The sequence below is a fragment of the Monodelphis domestica genome, chromosome 3, assembly GCF_027887165.1.
Source record: "Monodelphis domestica isolate mMonDom1 chromosome 3, mMonDom1.pri, whole genome shotgun sequence".
Lineage (NCBI taxonomy): Eukaryota > Metazoa > Chordata > Mammalia > Didelphimorphia > Didelphidae > Monodelphis > Monodelphis domestica.
The window spans coordinates 221,921,583-221,943,859 of record NC_077229.1 but is presented as its reverse complement, the minus strand read 5'-3'; the positions used below and the strand labels follow the sequence as shown (position 1 = coordinate 221,943,859).

At 38.9% G+C, this 22,277-nt stretch overlaps 1 protein-coding gene across 4 annotated transcripts in view; it reads left to right on the top strand.

Moving 5' to 3' along the window:
* GPLD1 (glycosylphosphatidylinositol specific phospholipase D1) overlaps positions 1-21,723 on the top strand; it is a 71,153-nt gene extending 49,430 nt beyond the window's left edge. For all 4 annotated transcript variants that reach the window (XM_056823511.1, XM_056823512.1, XM_016431749.2 and 1 more), the window contains 11 exons: positions 4,162-4,272; positions 5,290-5,364; positions 6,044-6,200; positions 6,760-6,901; positions 7,711-7,816; positions 7,900-7,993; positions 10,711-10,887; positions 12,080-12,240; positions 12,904-12,930; positions 13,052-13,102; positions 19,690-21,723. In XM_056823511.1, the coding sequence (XP_056679489.1) occupies positions 4,162-4,272; positions 5,290-5,364; positions 6,044-6,200; positions 6,760-6,901; positions 7,711-7,816; positions 7,900-7,993; positions 10,711-10,887; positions 12,080-12,240; positions 12,904-12,930; positions 13,052-13,102; positions 19,690-19,776 (1,188 nt within the window). In that variant the 3' untranslated portion in view covers positions 19,777-21,723. The remainder of the gene's footprint in view (positions 1-4,161; positions 4,273-5,289; positions 5,365-6,043; positions 6,201-6,759; positions 6,902-7,710; positions 7,817-7,899; positions 7,994-10,710; positions 10,888-12,079; positions 12,241-12,903; positions 12,931-13,051; positions 13,103-19,689) is intronic.
* Positions 21,724-22,277: the final 554 nt, after the last annotated feature.

The following is a 22,277-nucleotide window of genomic DNA, read 5'->3' as shown; positions in this document are numbered from 1 at the left end:
AGCCAGGCCTAGAGATGGGAGGTCTTGGGTTCAAATCTCATCCCAGACCCTTTCTATTGTGGGACTCTGGGCAAGTCACTTAACCCCCATTGCCTACCCCTTAACACTCTTCTGCCTTGCCACCAATACACAGTATTGATTCCTTTTATTTTTAAAATAAACTATCATCTTAGAATCAATACCATGTATTGGTTCCAAGGCAGAAGAGTGATGAAGCCTAGGCAATGGAGGTTAAGTGACTTGCCCAGGGTCACACAGCTAGGAAGTGTCTGAGGCACACAGTATTGATTTTAAGCTGGAAAAGTTAAAAATATATGTATTTTTATACATACATATATGCACACACATATATAAAAGTTTATAAAATGAAACTTTATTTGAAAATGTTAAAACCACTTCTTGCTATATGTGTACAAAAGCTGGTGGCAAAATTCCATGGCTATAGGGTTTGCAAACCACTGTAATGGATTATCACAAAGGTTGATTCCATCTCTAATTTTGTTACACTCTCTGGTTTTCTGGTAGCTCCTAGTACTTCCATTGTACCCACAGCTCTACAATTCTTAGAAAGACGTTGCAAAACTTATTTACTGGCTCCAGTATCAACCAAAAGATCATAAATCTGATCATCTATAGTAACAGATACACATGGTTCTGTACTGTTTGGAGGTTGAAATGTTTCTAATACTGGTGCCAGCACAGTAACATCAGAATAAAGCTCAGTCATTTTCTGTCCATCCAAGTTTACATCTGCTCAAACTACATGATATTCCCAGGATTTTGCATCTTTAACTCCATCATCAGCTTTTTCATTACTCTCTTTGGTCCTTACACTCTCTAGCTTGGTATCATTGTTTTCATTTACAATTTCATTATTATTATCCAGTTTACATTCTTCACTATTTTCCCTTATTTTACATTCATTAGAATTTTCTACTAAATTTACATTACATTTTTCTTTTCCCCTACAATTATTAACACTAATTACATTATCCTTTGGTTCAATCAAATCATCCATATTTTCACTAATCTTATTACCATTACACTCATTTACTCTCAATTCATTATCCCTTGATTTAATTACAAAAGAACACTGGGGAAACCTTCATAAGGAACATGCTCCCTTGCTCTGATCACTCTTAACCACCTGACTATATTTAGGCTTGTTCCAGACTTAATCCAGTCTTGCATTGTGCTCAGATCTGGTGCTTGGGGTCCTTGGCAAAGGCATTTTGACACACATTTCCATTTCCATTATTTCTTCTTGAATAGTTATTAATTCAGCCATTATTAGTATTATTCCAGCTATTATTGTTGTTCCAATTATTTTGCCCTATTAAATCCTACATACCTGTTCATTTTCCTTGCAAACTGACCTCTGTACCTACATTCCTTTATAAAATGACTGACCCTACTGCAGAGGGAACAATGTTGGGGACCTGATCTTCTATCCCTAGGCTTATAATAATTGTTATTAGGCTTCATTGATCTTAATGCAGCCACTGCCTTGATCTCTTTAATCTCACTTTCTTTAGCTTTAATTTCTGCTCCTCTTAAGTTTTCTTTTAAGATCTTCCACTACAGTGTCTCTATCCTCATATTTATTCTCATTATCTGTGCTCAAGTATGTCACCTTCCTTCTAATATCTTCAATTTCCATCTCCTCCCAATCAGGATAATTGTTTTTAAAGAATAATTTTATTATGGGAATATAATTTTTAACAAAGATTCTCTTTATATGTGCTATTGTTCCCTCTTCAAGAACATCCATGTTTAGGTATGTCTTTGTAGCCTCAGTGATTTGGTCGAGGAATGATGTAGGTGTTTCAGTGGGTTTCTGTTTTATCCTTCAAATTTGAATCATGTATTTGGTCTCTTAGTATGTCTACCCATGACCTCTAATATTGCCTGTCTGCATTCCTTCATCTTGCCATACTGGACTTTGATGTTTATGTCGGTGTCAGAATAATCCTTTGGCCAAGGGATCCTGCCTAGTTTCCTCTATAAACTTATTTCTCTCCCCTTTTGTTAAAAGCTTCTTCATTAACAGGACAAAATCGTTGTAATCGGGGTCAAATAAATCAATAGCCCTCCTCATTTCCTTAATTACCCTATTAGGTTCATCGACAAAGGCAGATGTTCTTTTCTTTATTGATTCCAAGTCCTCTGGTGTGAATCTTTTATGTGTTTTAACTTGGAAGATCTCATTCCTTGAAATTACTGGGAGATCTCTTAGGGGAAAGGAGATAACCATCCCTTCAACCTCTTTCTGTTGTAATCTATTTAAATTTCCAGTTGCACCAGTAATTTCTTTTGCCCCACAATCATATCCAGTATTCCTAAACCTTTGATCTTTTATATACACTTCCATCTGGTCTAATTGTTGTTTCATGTGTGTAACCATTTGTTTGAGATCAGAATCTTTAGTTAATCAAACCATTGATGCTTTAAACCATTTGCCAATAAGAAAGAACACCATCTACACTTATACAGAACACAAAGACAAATACATAATATGGGGATATGAGACAAGACAGTTTGTATAGTTATTGACATGAGGGGTTTCATCCATTTATAATCCAAACCTATATAACATACCTTGGGAAATAGTGTGAACAATATGTATAGGATGTGCAGAACACACTCCCATAATACTACCAAAAGATCCATTAACATGTCCCCAGACATGTTTACATTCATAGTCAAAAGAGTGTATAAACAAGTGAATTTGTGTTGTTAAACTCCACTGTGTTCCCCTTATTAATAAACAATTAAGGAAATGGAAAAAAAAGTAAAAAAAAATTTTTTTTAATCCTATATGGGCACTCATATCATGTGGCAGAAGATTATTTAAACTTTAAATGTCTCTCCCAACTCAGTTAGAGTCTCAGAGTTCTGCTGGGCCCCACTGTGGAATGTACCACTTGCTAACTGCTAGATGGAATCTTCCAGGCCAACTGACACTTGGCTCTCTATTTTTCTATATAAAATCTATATTTTTAAGTCCTAAACCTATCTGGCTTCATCAAACTGTTATAATGATTTTTAGGAAAGGGGAAAGGAAGGTTATAAAGAGGGAGAAGGCACATATAAATAAAACCGAATTTATTAACAGGTAAGGGAAAAGTTTTGGGAATGGAATAAAGGGCAAAAGGTTAGCATCTGACTCTTAACCCAGTTATTAAATCCACTATCTAACTACTCTAAACCAAATACCTAAGTTTCCTAAGGATAAGTCCAACAGGGAACCAGATTTCTCATATATAGAGAGTCCTTGGTGGGTCAGGCACAGGAATCCAGCTAAGTCCTCAAATGGCTGAGGAAAGAGGTTTCTCCAAGTTTCCACTCTGTCCACCAGAGTGTATGGAGATGTCCTCTCACCCTTGTTTGGTGGTATTCAAAGAGGTTGCTTGCAAGCTGTCCAGGAGAGTTCAGGAGAGATCAGATCTTCACCTTACAGGATTCACTTCCAGCTCCAAACTGACTGCTGGAAACCTGCTCCTTTCAACCCCTTAGAATCCTGACCCAGTGTCTCTCAGAATCCAGGCCTGTCAATCATCCTCTTGCTACTTTTCCTTCCCTTGCTACAACGTCCAATGTCTATATTGATTTCCTTTCTAGCTCTAGTAGTCAGTGAACTTTAGGCTTTAGGCTGACGGTAAATGAAAGAGCAGTGGTGTTGGACTCCGAGGACCTGGGTTCAAAGCCTATCTTGACCACTTTCTTATTTGGTATGATCTTGGGCAGGTCCATTTATTTCCCTGAGCTTGAAATTTTTCATCTTCAAGATGAAGGAAATCTAAATCTGTGGTCTTAATAGTAAGGATTAGGAGTCATTTTAATTGAGGAAGAAGGCTTTAGAAACTCCCCCACCCTCCAAAATAACTCCCCAAACAAATAAACAAAAACTGTTCATCAATTATCTGCTGTCTAGAACAGCATATGACTCTTTTGGAAACTGAGCTATGTCATGTTCTAAAAACCTAGGATGTACAAGGAAGGTCATTATTTATTGCGGCCCCGTTTCCACAGATCCTCTCCCTTCATCACAGCAGGAGACATTCTAAAAATGTTGCTTGGGAAACCAGCATAAAGCACAAGGACTTTCTTTCTTTTAAAGATTATGACTTAGCAAATGGGAAATAAAATTTAATTCTTTAGCCCTCAGGTCGCTTTGGCTCTGCAGTCACAGTGTTGGACTTCAACCAGGATGGGCTGCCTGACCTGGCAGTGGGAGCCCCTTCGGTGGGAGCCGAGAAACTAACTTATAATGTAAGGTTACTTTAATATTCAAGACTTGTCTTCTATTCTTTCTCCTTTATTTCTAAGAGGAAGGAAGAAAATGAAAAGTCCTAGGGATGGTCAATTAGATTCTGATGTTTATAATCTTCACCTAATAACATGATGGTTATTCATTTAACTTTTATTTATCTTACAATGTTAAACACTATCAGGGAGACAGAAGAAACACAACACATGGTCCCAGCCAACCAGGCAGTTGTAATTTTCTTGGGAAACTAGGAAAATTGGAGAGACCAGAAGATAAGCAAGACAAATGCAGTTCACTCCCAAGAGAGCAACAAGCTGTCACAAGGTAGCATGTGAGATGTGTCAGATGATAAGTTCCAGGTGGAAGAGAGATCATGTAGAGCCAGAATCATCAGGAAGGGTATCATGGAAGTCCTGAGAGCTGAACTGAGCCTAAGGATTGGTAGGAGTTGGTTTGGAAACCATCTTTTTATTGATTTCACTTTGTTATCATAAAAGAACTGATGTCTCAAATTTTGGGAAATGATCAGAGCATTCTAAGCTTGTAAGAGAAGAAACCAGGTTGTTATGAGAAGTAGATCTTCCTCAAAGTCATGAGTAATTGTTATTCAGCATCATCTGGGGACCCTGACCATATGAAAAGACATAAAAAATTTACTGAATAGACACAAAAATTAAATTTGAAAAATTTAGACAAAAATTTATTAAATCCATCTTTTATATCATTTTAATCAATCCACTAGCATTAATTAAGCACCTCTTATATGTCAGGCACTTTGTTAAGCTTATGAATACAAGGAAAGGTAAAACCAGTCTCAGCCCTCAAGGAGCATACATTCTATTGGGGAGACAACATATGAACTACTGGGTACATACAAGATACATCTACCAAATGTTATTATCAAATGAGATAACATATATAAAGCACTTTAAATTTTAAGGTGCTAGAGGAATACTAGCTATTGTTATTACTTAAGTCTCTAAGATAATACTCGGATCCATTTTCTGGTCATTATCTAGGGGTCCGTGTATGTCTTTTTTGGATCCAGAAAAGGAAAAATATCTTCTCAACCAAATGTCACCATTTCTTGCCAGGTATGTCCATCTATTCCTAATGTATATTGGCCACCTATATCTGGGCCTCTCTTGATGTCTCTTTGGGTTAAGGAGATGATATAAAGAAGATCTCTGGCAGATCCTATTCTCTAAGAAGGAGAGATTTCAAATATGAGTCAGTTGGTGGACCATATGTCTGCTTTTCAAAGATTAGCCTCGTTAATGTTGGGGAGTTTCAGTACCAAATTAGGCATGGGGTGATGAATTATTTGGCCATAGCAATTCACTGAGAATATCTGTAAAGTTGTAGAGGCGTTGAAATCTGTGTCTAGTGAAGGGGGATGGATAACCATAATGAAATTTCAGATATAAGGACCATTTATGTTTGGCCACTGTGTCCACACTTGTGGGACTTCTTCATTAAAGAATCTATTACATAGAGAAGTTAGGTGGCTCAGTGGATTGATGGCCAGGCCCAGAGTTAGGAGGTCCTGGGTTCAAATCTGCAACCAGACACTTCCTAGCTGTGTTTGTCTGTGCAAATCACTTAGCCTGCATTGCTTAGCCCTTACCACTATTCTGCCTTGGAACTGATACACAATATTTATTCCAAAGCAGAAAGTAAAGGTTTAAAAAAAAAAAAGAATCGATTGCAAAGAACTCTCTGTAGACCCCTTTAAAATTTCCAGTTACTAGTTAAAAGCTATTTCTTTTTCAGGACATGTACTGCAACCTTGGCTGGACGCTCTTGGCAGCAGATATTAATGAAGATGGTGCTCCTGACCTGCTGGTTGGGTCGCCCTATGCACCCAGTGGAGGAAAGCAGAGGGGATTCGTGGCTGCATTCTATTCAGACCCCATCCAAGATGTCAAAGGTGATGTTTGCTGGCAGGACTGCCCAGTCTACTGGGTGTAGCTTGCATATTCTTCTGCGTGCCTTTCCCTCAGCCCCTGGTAAAGAAGGCGCATCATTGCTTTTCCCAGTGATACAGTTAAACTCAGAGGATATGAAAGAGACTTTGTACCCAAAGGGTTTCAAAGGGATGTTAGCTTCCAGACATAACAGAAAACTGTAACCATTCTCTCTTCCTGGGCACTTACATGAACAGTTCCTTCAGCAGCAGCTTTCTAAGAAAGACTCCCCTAGGATAGCAGATAAAATACTACAAAATATCTTGAAAAGCAGTTGTTGTTACAAACTGTTCTTTGGTCCTGGCAACATGGCCACAAGTTTTATTCCTTGTTTGAATTAGAAGGGCCATTGTGGACACAAGGTTGACCCCAAGAATGGGAAAGGGCTCTGGTACAAATGGGCTCCTCTGACAGAGTCCCTGTGAGACCTGCCAGACTTCAGAAAGGACGTGGCGCCTTTTTACCTCCAAATTCATGTGCTGTGACTGCCTCATCATGAAGGTGACCGCTCTTGTCTTCTAGATCAACTGAATGTTGAGGAGGCTAATTGGATGGTAAAAGGGGAAGTTGACTATGCCTGGTTTGGGTATTCACTTCACAGCCTCAGCCTAAAGAACAGAACCCTGTTGTTGGTTGGGAGCCCAACATGGAAGAATATGAGTAGGTAAGTTCTGGGAATTCTTGGGTCTGAGCCCCAGGGGAAAGTGATGAAACCTCTTGTAGCTCCTTAGCTCTCGAGATGGGCAATTTCTATAAGTAAATCCAATACTTTAAAAAGAAGTGGGGATTCTGGGATCTTACAAAATCTACACCTGACAGATTGTTAAAAATAAAAATAGACGGGTTCAAATCTGGCCTCAGACACTTCCCAGCTGTGTGACCCTGGGCAACTCCCACAGCCTAGCCCTTACCACTCTTCTGACGTGGAACCAATGCACAGAGTTGATTCTAAGATGGAAGGTAAAGGTTTAAAAAATCAAAATCAAAATCATTTTAGGGGGTATGATTTGAAAGGAGACTTTGGTGCCCAGTTCATGTCCCTACTGGGGCCACTTTCACTTGTGTGGCTTTACAGTACTACTGCCCTTAAGCCAGTGAGGATTATGAACTCGTGTGTATGTGTGTGTATATGTGTGTGTGTGTGTGTGTGTGTGTGTGTGTGTGTGTGTGTGTGTAGTCTCCTCTCATGTTCAGTTCAGAAATAATCTTTTTTTTTTTTTAAACCCTTACCTTATGTCTTTGAATGAATTCTAAGGCAGAAGAGTGGCAAGGGCTAAGCAATTAGAGGTTAGATGACTTGCCCAGGATCACACAGCTAGGAAGTTTCTGAGGCCAGATCTGAATCCAGGCTTGGTTGTTCTCCCTTGCTACCCCCAGAAATAGTCTTCACTGAATCCCCAGGTGAAGCGGCAATGCCAATGATACCTCTGGCTGGAGATGGTTGGGTTGCTGAGAAGAGTCTATTTGTTCCAGGCTAGGTAACACGTTCCACAAACAGGATGAGAAACAGAGCACTGGAAAGGTCTATGGCTATTACCCACCGAGTAGACACAGCTGGTTTACGATTTCTGGAGACGAGGTAGGAGATTCCCTCCAGGGAGGTCTGCCACAGCACACTGTCATGCAAAGCTGTTGACTATTGACAATATTGCATTTTTTCAGGCAATGGGGAAACTGGGAACCTCAATATCAAGTGGTGTTGTGGCAGTTGATGGAGCCCCAAGACAGGTGCTGCTGGTTGGTGCCCCAACTCGCGGTATGTCAGATACCACTTAATAAATACAGTGCCTATTAGTCAGATGACCCTTCCGACCAACAGAACTAAGATATTTAAATCTCAGCATTCACCAGGGACAGGGTCATGTCTCAAAGTGGAGGACCTTGCAAGGATTGCTGAGCCTGGATGTTTGATTTAATTCCCTTTTAGGAGGAAGATTAATCCAAAAGAGTCAATGAGTTTCATAGGGGGCCTTTTTTTTCTTGCTTGTTAAGAGTCAAAACGGAATTATACCATTAAAAAAACTTAATGAATAAAGGTCCTGGTACTTATACTGTTACATATGGCCTCTGCCGGAGTTCTGTCTTTTTTTAATCATCAAAAGCAGTGATTCCAAACAATTTTTTTTTCTTCAAATTTTCAATATGCTACTATTACTTTATTTTACAACTTCACCTCTTCCCCCAAACACATACCCTTAAATACTCTGCAGTTTAATAAATGTATACAGTATAGTTTCATTAAGTTTATTTTTAAAATTAAAGTAGGTTCATACTTTAAAGTATAATGAAAATTTATTTTAAGTTAATTTTGTTTTCAGATATTTACACCATCTGCAGTAGCTTAGAATGCTACAATAATAATACTAGCCCATTTCTCTATAGAGCTGTCAGCTTTACAAAGGGTTTTCCTCATGGCAGTTCTGTGAGCTAAGTAGTTTTCCATTTTACAGATAAGATTTAAGTCTCAGAGAATCACTGATCATATTGCTTGCTAGTAAATGTCAGAGAAAGGAATCTAAGCCCATGTCACCTGAGCCTGGATCCAGTGCTACTTTTCTATGAAAAATACTGGTCTAGACTTAAATTGGTGAAGGGTCGGAGGGGGCATGCATATATGGACTAGAAAAAAACACTGTATTTAGAGAGATAATGCCTGTGTTTGAGTCCTGGCTCTAATGCTTTCTATTTGTGGTGTTATTGTTGGTCAATAATTTTAAGTCATGTCTGACTCTGTGAGATTTCTTTTATTATGATTATTAAAAAATTGGGGAGGTTCTTAAAAAAGATACTAGAGTTTTGCCATTTCCTTTTTCAGCTCATTTTACAGATGAGGAAACTGAGGCCAACAGGGTGAAATGATTAGCATAGGGTCACACAGCTAGTTTGCTATTTCCTTCTACAGTTCATTTTACAGATGAGGAATCTGAGGCCAACAGGGTAAAGTGACTAGCACAATGCCACACAGCTAGGAAATGTTTGAGCTTGGGTGACCTTTTTCTGAGTCAAAAGCAACGATTACTAACCTTTAGAAAATTTTTTTCAATGCCCTATTATTGCTTTATTTTGCAACTTCATCTCTTCCCCCAAATACATACCCTTAAATGCCATTCTGCCCCTTGAATGATAGTAATTTCATTTTTATTTGGTGACACTGGAGAATGAGGTACTCCAAATAAGTGAATTTTTCAGATAACCGAACCCTCTTCCTTAAGACACTGACACCTTTAAAAAATGATTTTAACTACCGTTCATGGTTAATTTTTCTACATACATCTCAGCTTTAGTAAGTGGAGTATATTGAATATTATTACCATATCAAATTATAAAGCAGCAATCCTCTTTCGTGTTTTTGTCTAAGGCTATTTGCTCTTTTGGCAAGTGGCTCCAGGTTGCTGTACTTTCCTAGTTAGTATTTTTTGTTCTTTCTTTTCTCTCAATGGTCATTTCTTGCTGCTTTTGGGGGGCTTGCTTCAAGCATTCCCCAGGATGCTTCTAATTGAAGCAATGAGTTGGAATTGAAGGCTACCCAGGAAAATCAGATGATCAAGCTTGTTAATATAGTAAAGATCAATTTTTAAAAAGACCAAATTAAGTTACCTTAATTCTATACATAATACTCTCAGTTGTTATTCAGTCATGGCCCTATTTAGAGTTCTATGGACAAAGATACTGGAATGATTCTTCAATTCATTTTATAGAAGGGGGAATCGAGGCAGACAGGATGAAGTAACTTGCCCAGGGTCACACAGCTAGTAAGTAAAAAGCAGATTTTATCTCAGATCTTCTTATGACTTGAGGCCAGTGCTCTATTCACTGTGTTCTATTCACCAGCCCCACTAATTCAGTTCCAGTCTTTGCCATAGAAACCAAGAAATCTAGCATGCCCAAACCTAATTTTGTAATATCCTATAGCTGTGTTGGTGAACCTATGGCAAGAATGCCAGAGCCTACTGAAGGGGGCTGCTTCCTTCCCCTTCTCCACCATGCCTGAGGACATTCCTCACTTCACCAGCCCCTCTGCCCAGCAGCCCAATGGGACACTTCCTCCTTCCCCTGTCTGGGGTAAGGTGTGTGTGGTCACATGCAGTGTAAGGGTTGCAATTTGGGGCCCTTTGTCTCTAAAAGGTTCACCATCACTGTCTAGGGTATTGCTATATTACTAATATTAAAGGGCAGCACAAAAATGGTCAAACAAAAGACAATTTAGAATTTTCTAAAAACTAGAACTTTCTAACAATAGATGGGTTGCCTCAACCAATAATAAATTCCCTGTCACTTGAAGTAGTCAAGAAGTAAGGGATATTATAGAAAAGATTTTTGCATTAGGTGGAAGGATGGACTAGAAAGTCAATTAGGGTCCTTCCCAAATTTAAAATTCTCTGTTTACTTTAGTTTCATAACATGTGATATCTTAAATCTAATCCTTTAATATTTGGTTAGTTATTGCATTTTCATTGTTTTGCATTGTTTCAGATGACATATCTAAAATGGTATTCTTACCCATGACCCTGCACCAGGGAGGCCGTACTTGGATATATGACTTGACACCTGACACAACGCCCTCTCTGCTTGGTACCTTCAGTGGGGATAGGCGTTTTTCCCGCTTTGGAGGGATGGTATACTTAAGTGACCTGGATGATGATGGATTAGGTAAGAAGGGAACATGAACTCAGGCAAGGAATCAGATTCTTTTTCTCAACATAGCAATTTTCCAGCAGAGACCTCCTCCCTCCCCCCTGGCTGTACCACCAGAGCCCTGCCGGCTTAATTAGACTGGCATTATCTAGTTCAACTCTTATCATTTTGTAAAGGAGGAAACTCACCCTAGAGAAGGTATGATTTGTTCAGGATCTCCCAGCTAGTTAATTGGCAGCTCAGTAACACTAAAGACCTTTGATGACAATTCTGTGCCTGTTAAAGCCCAGACCAAGATGTGTAAACAAGCGTTAGCTGTCCTTGTGGGTGGCTCTGTTCAGAACCTCCACCCTATGGACCCATCGCTATTAACTGATGATGAATAATGAAATGGGAAATGAACATTGGTCTTGGTCAGGCTAAGATTGGAGATGATTTCAAGGCAGTCCTGGCTTAGCTGGATAAGGAGTGTGTTGGGATAAAGTAAGGAAGTTATGACTACAGTGAGGGTTCATCTTTCCCCTAACCCCTTCCCTGCTTCTGCTACTTTCCCTGTTCCTGTAGAGGCAACACCAGCCCCCCAGGCCCCAGACTCACAACCTAGGAGTCATCTCAGATTCCTCATTGTCTCTCCATCCAAGAGTTGCCAAGACCTCTGCTGCAGTCTCTCTCGAATACTCCCTCCTCTCTGCTGCCACTGTCTTCACCTGATGCCCCGATTAATCTTCCTAAAGCACCGATCAGATCATTACCCTCTCCTACTTTCTCACCTTAGTAAAATCTGATGGCTCTCTATTGCCTCAAGGCTCAAATACAACATATTCTGTTGGCATCCAAAGCCTTCTCCTGCCTTTCGGGTTCCTCTTAACTTGATTCATTGCACTCCTGGCCTCCTGGCTGTTCAGTCTCTCAGTTCCCCGTCTCTCTCAGCTGTCTGTCATGCTCGGGATCCCTCCTTCCCTCTGACTACTGGCCTCCCTGGCTTCCTTCAGTCTCAACCCAAATGCTATGTTCTACAGAAAGCCTCTTTAGTTCTAGTGCCTTCCTCTGATACTTATTTCCCTTAGGCTCTTGAGGGCAGCGACTGTCTTTTTTCTCTTTCTGCATCCCCTGTGATTAGCACAATGCCTGGCATGTAGCAAGCACCTAATAAATGATTGTTTGTGGGTTCATTGAGGCCATTTTCCCTTCTGCTTCATGCTTACAGATGAGATCATCATATCAGCCCCTCTGAGGACAGGAGACTTCACAAGTGGGCTGCTTGGTGGGGAAGATGGCCGCGTCTACATCTACAATGGCAAGAAGGCTGCCCTTGGTGATGCCACAGGCAAATGCAAATCTTGGGTCTCTCCATGTCCTGAAGAAAAGGTAAGTCATAAGAGCGTCTCACCACAAAATCCCCTGCTGCTTGGGAAAAGGGCAGCTGATGACTGAGTCCTTGTGAATGTAGTCAAGACCTTTTGTTATGATACTTCATAAGAAGAAAAAAATTAATGCCTTCTGGGGTTTGATGACTGACTGCAGGGTCTTTATCCCCTGTGCTGTCTGTCTCCTGGGTGCTTTGCTACCCAAGAAAGCATTTAACAAGCATGCAGAACATGAATGGCAGCGGTCTGCTCTCATAAAGTGTCTTAGCATTGCACTCACAACTCCAACATCTCAGTCAGTGGCCAAGAGACGGACCACTTTGAAGGTCAAACCCACAAAGACCCTTTATTTACTCCCAGTTTTAGCATCATAGTTACAGCTGGTAGGGACCTTTAGTCCAGTTCCCACATTTTGTATAAGAGAAGATGGAGGCCCAGAAAAATGAAATGACTTATCTGTCACACAGGAAGTAAGTAGTATAGGTAAGATTTGAATCCAAGTCCTCGGACTGAACCCAGCAACCTTTAGGATGGGTTCCTTTGACTTCCATTTTCTAGACCCTCATGGTCTGGCCATCACACAAAAATTCTTTTGAATCTATCTACTTGTATTATAATGACTATAATATGATGTCTCCCTCCCACCTCTTTTTTTTTCTTCCAGGCCCAACACGTATTGATTTCTCTTGAAGTGAGTACCTCTTGAAATGTTTTTGAGAGATAAATGAAAACAATTACTTTTTCCTAGTCAAATTTGGTATAACATGGCAAGTTTTTAAAAAGACCATTAATGGAAAAAATATGTTTTATAGGAAAGTTCAAGATTTGGAAGCTCTGTGGTCACAGTGAAGTCAAAGACAAAGGTGAGGACAACAAATACACATGTATATATATATATATGTATATATATATATATATATATATTCTTTTTTGTATTTACTTTCTTTTTTCTCTAATACTAATTATTGGAAATTTGGGAAGAACATTTTTTGGCATACTCATCAACAAATATTTATTAAGGAACATCAAAGTGGCTCAATGGACAGAGCATCATGCTAGGGGAAATCCTAGGTTCAAATTTGATCTCAGATAATTTCTAGCTATGTGAACCTGGACAAGTCACTTAACTCCACTGCCTAATCCTTATCCTTCTTCTGCCTTGGAACCTCTACTTAGTATTGATTCTAAAGCAGAAGGTAAGATTAAAAAAAACAAACACAAGTATTTATTAATTTTACTAATTTATTAATTTATTAATATTACTGTGTGTCAAACACTATGCTAGGGTCTAGGGATATAAATTTTGCATTTTGCTGAAAATTATGTAAGAATTAAAAACTCTTAATTATAAAGATATTACATTTCATTATAAGTTTATGGCATCAGTCATTCACTCAGGCAAATACTATTACACGCATATATCTGTATATTTTGACAGGGCTTAGTTTTGGGAATTCATAAGATTATAGATAAAGAACTGGAAGGCACCTTACAGGTCATGTAGTACAACACCCTCCATCACACAAAAGGGGAGAGACCCAAGGAAGATAAGTGATATGCCTGAGGTTGTACAAATAGTGTCAGGGGCAAGATTGGATTTCAGGTCTTTCGAATTCAGAACCACTGCTCACAGAACTTCTGCATCACACTCACTGGCCTGAATTCCTTGGAACAAATTGTGGTGTGTTTGCAGTTCTGTTAAACAAACCAGAGATCATTCCTATATACAATTTTTTTCTGCCTAAAAATGCTTAACTTCATATTCTTGCATTTTTGGTCCTGTAGATACATCATTCAGGGTTAAATGAAATCCTGGGGTTGGCAGGGTTCCAAATTCAAGGAGGTGAGGTTAGGTTGCCCTCTCCTGGCTGCCTTATATTTCAGGTGCTTTGAGTCTGTCCTTGAGTGACTTAATCTGTGAAGACGTAGGTGGGAGGGATTGTAGAGGGGATTTATTCAAAACCCCTCATTTTACAAAAGGAAACCAGGAAGCCAAATGACTTGTCTGGGGTCACATTAATAGGAAGTAGCAGAGCTAAGAGGCTTCTTTCTACTACAACACAGATCCCTAAAAAAGTTCATTTAAAAGTTAATGATGCCAAAGGAATCTGTAGTTACAAAATTCTTACTTTACCTCTTAAAATTGTCAGTTCCTCTTATGTATTTAAAATTTGGTTTAATTTTACAAAATTCTGACAGTTGGAGATGGTTTCCAAGAATATAGTCATTGTGAAAGATGAGTGACATTTATGGATTCACTCTTATTTTCACTCATTGAGAAGAGTCACACAGCTGGTAAGTTTAAGCAGCTAAACACAAGGCTCTCCTCCAAGACCAAAGCTTTTCCTGCTCTATAAGCTGCTAGGTAGAAGAGTGGCCAAGAGTGTTGGACTTGGGAGTCAGGAAGTCCTGGGTCCAGATTTGGCCTCAGACACTTTCTAGTTGTCTGAGCTGGGGGAGTCCCTGAATTTATCTGTCCATTTCCCCATCTATAACATAGAGTCAGTCATAACACAACCCACCTCCCAGGGCTGTTGTGAGGGTAAAATGAGGTAGTATTTGTAAAGTGCTTTGTAAACCTAAAGCACTATATAAATGCCAGCTACTACTACGACAATTACTACTACATAACAATATAATATATTATTTTATGTCAAAATTATTAAAATAGAATATTATTATATAATAATATAATATATAAAATAAATGTTAATTTTTAAAGATAGAAGCCCTACTGTATACACAGGACTGCCCTAGGAGGTATTGTTCAACTTTGAAGTTCTATGATTCTGTGCTAAAGGAGACACCAGAGAATAGAAGTGTGTGCGTACGTGTGCGTGAGAGATACTTTTTTTTTTTAAAACCCTTATCTTCTGTCTGGGTATTGGTTCTAAGGTAGAAGAGAGGTAAGGGCTAGGAAATTGGGGTTAAGTGATTTGCCCTGGATAACACAGCTGGGAAGTGTCTGAGGGCATATTTGAACCCAGGACCTCCCATCTCTGGGCCTGGATCTCAATCCACTGAGCCACCCAGCTGCCTTGATACATTCTCTTAGGAAGCTAGCTGTTGAACAAGATCAGAAGAAAATGTAATGGATACAGTGGGAGGGATGGTAGACTTTGAGTCTAGAGACCTGGGTTTGAATGCAAATTCTGAAACTTATTAACTCTCTGATCTTGAGCAAATCATGTTGCCTCTCCATGCCTCAGTTTCCCCATCTATAAAATGAGGAATTGAGACTAGATAATCTTTGATTTCTTCTAACTCTAGCATTAGATTAATGAATATTTTTTATTGTTGTTCAGTTGTGCCTATCTCTTCATGATCCCATTTGAGTTTTGGTTTATTTTTTTGCAAAGAAATGGTTTGCCATTTCCTTCTCCAGCTCATTTTGCAGATGAGGAAACTGAGGCAAATGGAGTCAAGTGTTTTGCCCAGGGACATGTAGCTGGTGACAGAAGCTGAACTTGAACTTGGGTTTTCTTTCAAGCTTGGTACTCTATCTACTGAGCCACCTAGATGCCCTTTTAACTAATATAACTATAAAGAGTGTGGAGAGGAACAAAAACAGGTTTGGAACAGTAGCTCCAGTGAAGGAGCTAGAGTAGTTGAGGAAGGCATTTGAATGAAATGGGCCTTGAGCTTGATCTTGAAGGATGAGAAGGGTTTGAAAGAGGAGTGGGGAACAGATATGCAAATGGTAATAATTCAGGCAAAAGGATTTATGAGAATGGGAATTTAAAATGAGCTGGGTATACCTGGATGACAAGGCTAGTGCTAACTGAGAAGATCTTTGCCAATGTTCCTGCAGAACATTAAAGCATTTAAGCTCCTAAGCTGATATAATGGCCTCTTCTGTGGCACTTGTACAGAGGTGAGGACATGAGTCCCATTTGCCCATTTCCCAAACAACTTTGGTCCTAGAAGATAGTCAACTTGTAATGAAGATGAGCAGGTTTGCTGTGTAGTTTGGTTCCAAGTAGAGCCATTTGCCCATCTCTGGCTTAAGGAATCATTGTGTGGCATTCACAAAGTGGGAAAAGAAGAATCTCAAATCTCATTCTTCTAGGAAAACTGAGATAAGACACCATTGACTTTTGGGTAAAGTATGCTTTTTCATCTTGCTTCTTCAAGGCACCATAAAAAAGTAGTGTGCTGGATGTGAAGTCAAAGGATGAATCTGAATTTTTGCTTGTGAGCTTGTATGATCTTGGGCAGATCACCTAACCACTCTTTGGTCCCTTATCTTTAAAATCAGTGGCCTCTAAGGTCCCTTCCAGCTCTAAATGTATACTCTTGTGTTCCTATGTGCATTGAATAAAGATTGAAAGGCCATAAAATTAGTTCATTTACAGAATGAAGGACACCAGAAGTAAGTCTTCAAGGGATTAAAAGCAGTTAAGAGTCCTTTGAATAAAAAAAAAAATAAGTGTGACCATCTTGCTTTTTTTCCTCCTCTTTTTCATGATTTAAAATCTTGCATTTCCCTAGTTTTTTTATGAAGTTGAAGATTATTATTTTTAGCCTTTCAATAGGCCTAGTAATATAATTCCTGAGAGAGTAGCATAGAATTGCCATTCAGCTCAAGCTTTGGGATGCAAAGTAATAAATAAGCAAGTCATCTCTGGGATTTTTGTTCTGTGCTGGTAAAAACTTTATGAACTTCCTTGGAATATTCAAGGTATATTCACTGTATCGTAGTTGAGAGCGCACTGAATTGGGAGTCAGAAGACCAATGCAAGTCTGGGCTCTGATACTGATTAGCTTTGTACGGAAAGAGAGGCAGTCTCAAATCCACAAAGCCTCAGCTACCTTATCTGTAGAACAGGGCTAATACTTGAACCTCCGGTCTCCTAGAATTATGAAGATCAGGTGAAATAATACATATAAAGTCCTTTAAAGTGCTATAAAAAGTGAGTAGCAGTTGTTAGTAGCTAATGAAATATTGAATATTAGTTTGTTACAGAATTAAAGAGGAAAGGCTTTATTCACTCACTAGAGGCAGGTGAGATGATAGAATCAAGTGTGGACTAGTAACCAAACAAATATTTTGTATGCACTCAACAAGGGACAGGATTCCCAAATCATTAGTCTCTACTGCCTATTTAGGTAGAAATCAGAGCACGGAGCTACCAAAATGGAATGAGATGGGACTGGACCTGTGGTTTCACTGGTATAGGTAACTCCCAATAAGGAAACTCCCTCTACCAATGAAGTCTGACACAAGCTCTGAAGCTGGTAGTCTTGGACAGATGCCTTAGGCATTGAGACATTAAGTAATTTGCCCAGGGTCACACAGGCAGCATGTGCTATATTGTTGGACTTGAGCCCAGGTCTTCTTGACTCCAAGTTAAGTATTCGAACTACTAAACCATATTGCCTGTCTAAAATGGAATACTAGTGGCAACAGCAACTGTGAGCAATTAATTTTTTTTCTCTGTTGGGCTTTCAAAAATTTTTTTAAATTAAAAAAATCTTAATTATATGTATACTTAGATCCTTCTTCTTTGATTTTAACTTCCTCCTAAAATAAGAGGAATAGAATCACACTGAGCCATACATAGCCATTTCATATAATTTATATGGAGAAGGAAAGTCTTTAAATTATTTGTAACATGCCTATATAACATTCTCATGGAGAAGGGTTCAAATCTAAGGTTCCTTCAATTATGCACCATTATCTGGAAAGTGAGCACCTCATAAACTTGTACACTTTTTTATCTTATTTTAATATTGTTTCAATTAATATTTAAGAAAATTCACAGTGCTTTCAATGATTCTAAATCTCTCACTATCTCCACAAAAGAAAAGATAGCCTCATCTCCTTAATACCAACATTTCCCTGGCAATGCTATATCTGCTGAAAATCTTGGAAGAATGAAAATTACAAATATGCCCCAAAGCTATGAAAAGATGATTAGTGGGTATGCTGTAGTATATTGCCCATGACTTGGGCATAAAAGACAGTACTAAGGAGCTTTATACCTGAAAAAAGTAGGAGGGATGGGAGAAAACAGATCAAAGTGGCCAATCAGTACCTTCAAGATTTAAAAGGAAAGACAGGAAGACTTCTAGGGCATTGGGATAAATCCGCTATGAGTTCTGGAAAGGGTTAGGAAATTGTTCAGTGGTTTCAATTGTATCTTACTCTATGATGCCTTTTGGGGCTTTCTTGGCAAAGGTACAGGAGTGATTTGCCATTTTTTTTCACTAGCTCATTTTACAGGTGAGAAAATCAAGGTAAACAGGGTTAAGTGACTTGACCAGGGTCAAGCTAGTAAATGTCTGAGGCTCGATTTGGACTCAGGAAGATGAGTCTTCCTGCCTCTGGGTATGGCACTCTATCCACTGAGCCATGAACAAAGTCACATTAGATAAGGAGTATCATTCATGAACTTCAGGTCAGAATTCAGGATTAAGATATTAAATATGAAGTTAATATTTAATTGTTATTACCATAAATTCATAAATATAATGTCTGAAAAGTGATACAATAAGTATCTGAAAACACTGGTCTGTATTTGGTTATGTAATTAATAATTTGGAAAAGGAAAAATCAGTATCTGGTTCAAATGTCTAAAAAAATTAAACTCCGTTTTTCTCTTACACCTGAATTATTCTTTCTGAATTCACAAATGAACTATGTGCTAAATATTTGTGCTAATGGCTCATGAAATCTTTTTCAGTTGTTTCTGACTCTTCATGACACCATGGACCATAGTATGTCAAGCCTTTCTGCCTTCCACTATCTCATGAAGTCTGTCCAAGCTCATTCATTGTTCATTGCTTTTGTGACACTAGTCTATCTACCTCATCCTTTGTCATTCTCTTCTCTTTTTGCTTTCAATCTTTCCCAACATGAGGGTCTTTCCCAAAGAGTGCTGTCTTCTCATTATGTGGCCAAGGCATTTAAGCTTCAGCTTCAGTATTTGAACTTCCAGCAAACAGTCTGAAATAATTTAAGTACTGACTGATTTGATTCCCTTGCTGTCAAAGGGATTCTCAAAAGTCTCCTACAGCCTCAGAACTGAAAAACATTCATTGACTCTATGGATATTTGTTGGCAAGGTGATATCTCTGTGTAGCATAAAATCTAGCCAATGACATTTCCTCACAAAAGGAAATATGGGCAGCTAGATGGTGCAGTGAATGTACCTGGAGTCAGGAAAATTTGAATTTCAAATCTAGCCTCAAACACTCACTAGTTATGTGACTTTGATCAGATTACTTAACCTCTATATGTCTGTTTTCTCATTGTAAAATGGGGATTGATCATAATAGCACCTTAATATCAGGGTTATAAATATGAAGTAAACTGTTGTCTTATTTTCCTCCTTTTTCACAAAGTCTCAGTTTGTATAATATTTTTAACTCTCAAAAGCAGTATGATCCAGTCTCATCACCTGCCCTATTCAATTCAATAAACAGAGTACTTGATATGTCCTCACAGAGTCAAGTTGTTGTTGCTGCTGGGAGGAGTTCCACAGGAGCCAGACTAGCTGGAATGCTTCACATCTACGATCTGGGAGTCGACTAGAAACCTCACTGCTTCCCTGCTTACTCCTCCCTTTCTCATGGAAAGGCCTCTGACATGGACAAAGTAGCACCTAAAGTCTAGCCACTGTGGAGCATGATTTAAGTGTAGATTCTGGAAAGATTGGGAGAAGATAGGAAGAGTGTCAGGCAACTGGGAACTGTGAGGCATCCTATGAAATATCAGAAATTTCTCTTGCATACATCCCCCTTTCCAAATTTGTTTCCTTGTTCCCCCTTGCATATGAAATGTTTTCATTCTCTTCTGGATTTTCTTGGCTTCTGAATTTGGTGTTTGAAGACTCTTTTAAATCCCAGATCTACCACTTAACTCTCTGTGACTTTGAGAAAATTATTCCCTCCAGCTCTATTTCCTCATCTGTAAAATGAGGGAGTTGGGCTGGGTGGCTTCTAAGATCCCTTCCAAATCTAAAACCAGGAGCTGCTGCCAAACCTGTTTCCTTCTCCTACTTCTCTGTGTAGCCCTTCCCTCTTCTTGGGATGGTGCTCTTGGCTTTACCTATTTAGTAAACCCTGAAAGTTTGCTTGTACCATTAGAGAAGCTTAACAGATAACTAAGGAGAAGGTATAAAGAGAAATCATGGGAGAGTGATATAGAGGGGAGTCATAGGAGCAGATTATCTTAAAATCCCAAGACCATTTTTTTTGTCAGTGTTTCTGAAATCTTAAGTGGTATGTGGCTAGTGATATCTGCATGCATATAGTTCAGTGAGCAGGCAACAAGGAAAAAACCCCATCAATCACAGTTCAACTGTCTGAAAAATTGAGCTTAGGTTTCCCCTTTTACTGACATTTCTCAAATCCTTTAGTCTGAATTATTTTCCAGTTTTTCATTAGGTCTGTAATCTTATTAATACAGATATTAGCTCCAGAAATGTAGATGATTATCTACCCATGCCTGCCCATTCAGAGCTATTCATGGATTCTTTTCATAAGAATGTGAAATGATCCCCAAGGTTTTGTACAATGAAAAGCAAGTACTAAAAGTGAAGATAATGAGACATTTTGGGGGTATTCTAAAAATTCTGCAGAGGTAGCCAAGGATGAGATAAGAGTAGGACCTCACACTATCATCCTTTTTTTAAAGAAGTACCCAGGGTTGTGGCTTAGTAGATAGGGTTGCCTCCATAGTACTGGAAGTCTGAATATAGCCAGCATCATGAGTAAGGCAAAATATACTGGAACTAGTCTAAAGTGAAGATTGATTATGGGATCAGGAGGCAATTCAGCATTCTAGTTTCCTCTCTGAGCAAGTTGTGCTGTCATCTGTCCCAGATTGTATTTAACTGTAGTACTGAGAAATCTTTATTTACTTTGTCAGGTGTGACAGTGAATGTGTAAAACTCATCCCTGTCCAATCCAGGGGCTTTATTAATGATCAGCCCATGGCAATTGGGGGTGGGAGGGAAGAAAGGTCAGCAAACTGGAAGAGAGAATATGTATAATGATAGTCCCAATTATGTTGTACTACCCCTGAAGGAACTGTGATCCTGGTGAGACTATCTTAAGAGGTATTTTGGTGTTTTAAACACTTCAGGAGTAAATATATAAGAGGAATATTTCCTAGGTTCTCGAAGTACCAGAGTGTGGGATGAGAAGAGATCCTAGGCAGAATCCAATCTAAGGGTGGGGTGGGGTGATAAAATAAAGATATAAAAAAAGAGGATGAGATAACTCTGTAGGTACATCTATGTGTAATTCTAAAGTGACTCCTGGCCTACGTTGGAGGTGTGGGGAGAAAGGAGATGAACTCTTTCTGAAATAGAATTTGCCAGAAAGAGATTTCATCTTATATGCTCTATATAAGAACAACAGAAACAAAAACTATCATGCAAAACACTATAGAGATAATCATACTTGGCAGTTTAGGATAGTAATATTTTAAAAATTCCTTAAATTGCATTTCAAATAAAGTATTACTGAACAGAAACCATTATGAGAGTATTATTCTATGTATCATCTTACACTGTATTAGAGTTTTGTTAATACAAAGGAAATTTGATAATCAGGTGACAATTCAGCCTCAACAGTGACAATTTCTATAGCTAACAATTTAAGCATTTCTCATTAGGAGACTCTAGGTCTGTGCTGGGAAACCTATGGCACACATGCTGGAGGGGACTGCTGCTCTCCTTCCCATCTCCACATGCACCTGAGGACATGACCCTTGCTTCTGCCCAGCAGCCCAATGGGAGCACTTCCTCCCTCCCTTGTCTGGGGTAAGGGGGCAGCTCACATGTGCTATGAGGATGCAGTTTGAGCATTTGGGCTCTAAAAGGTTTGCCATCACTGCTCTAGGCATTAAACTAAACAAGGTATAGCAACCTATATTAACTAAAAGGAAGTATTAAACCTGTCTGCCTGTCAAAATTGGCTTCTCATACCGCCATTATTTCTCCAAAACTGTTACTGATTCGTTGAAAGGATAAATTATATTATATGTATATGATAATTATTATATTCTATGTGTAATATGTATATTTA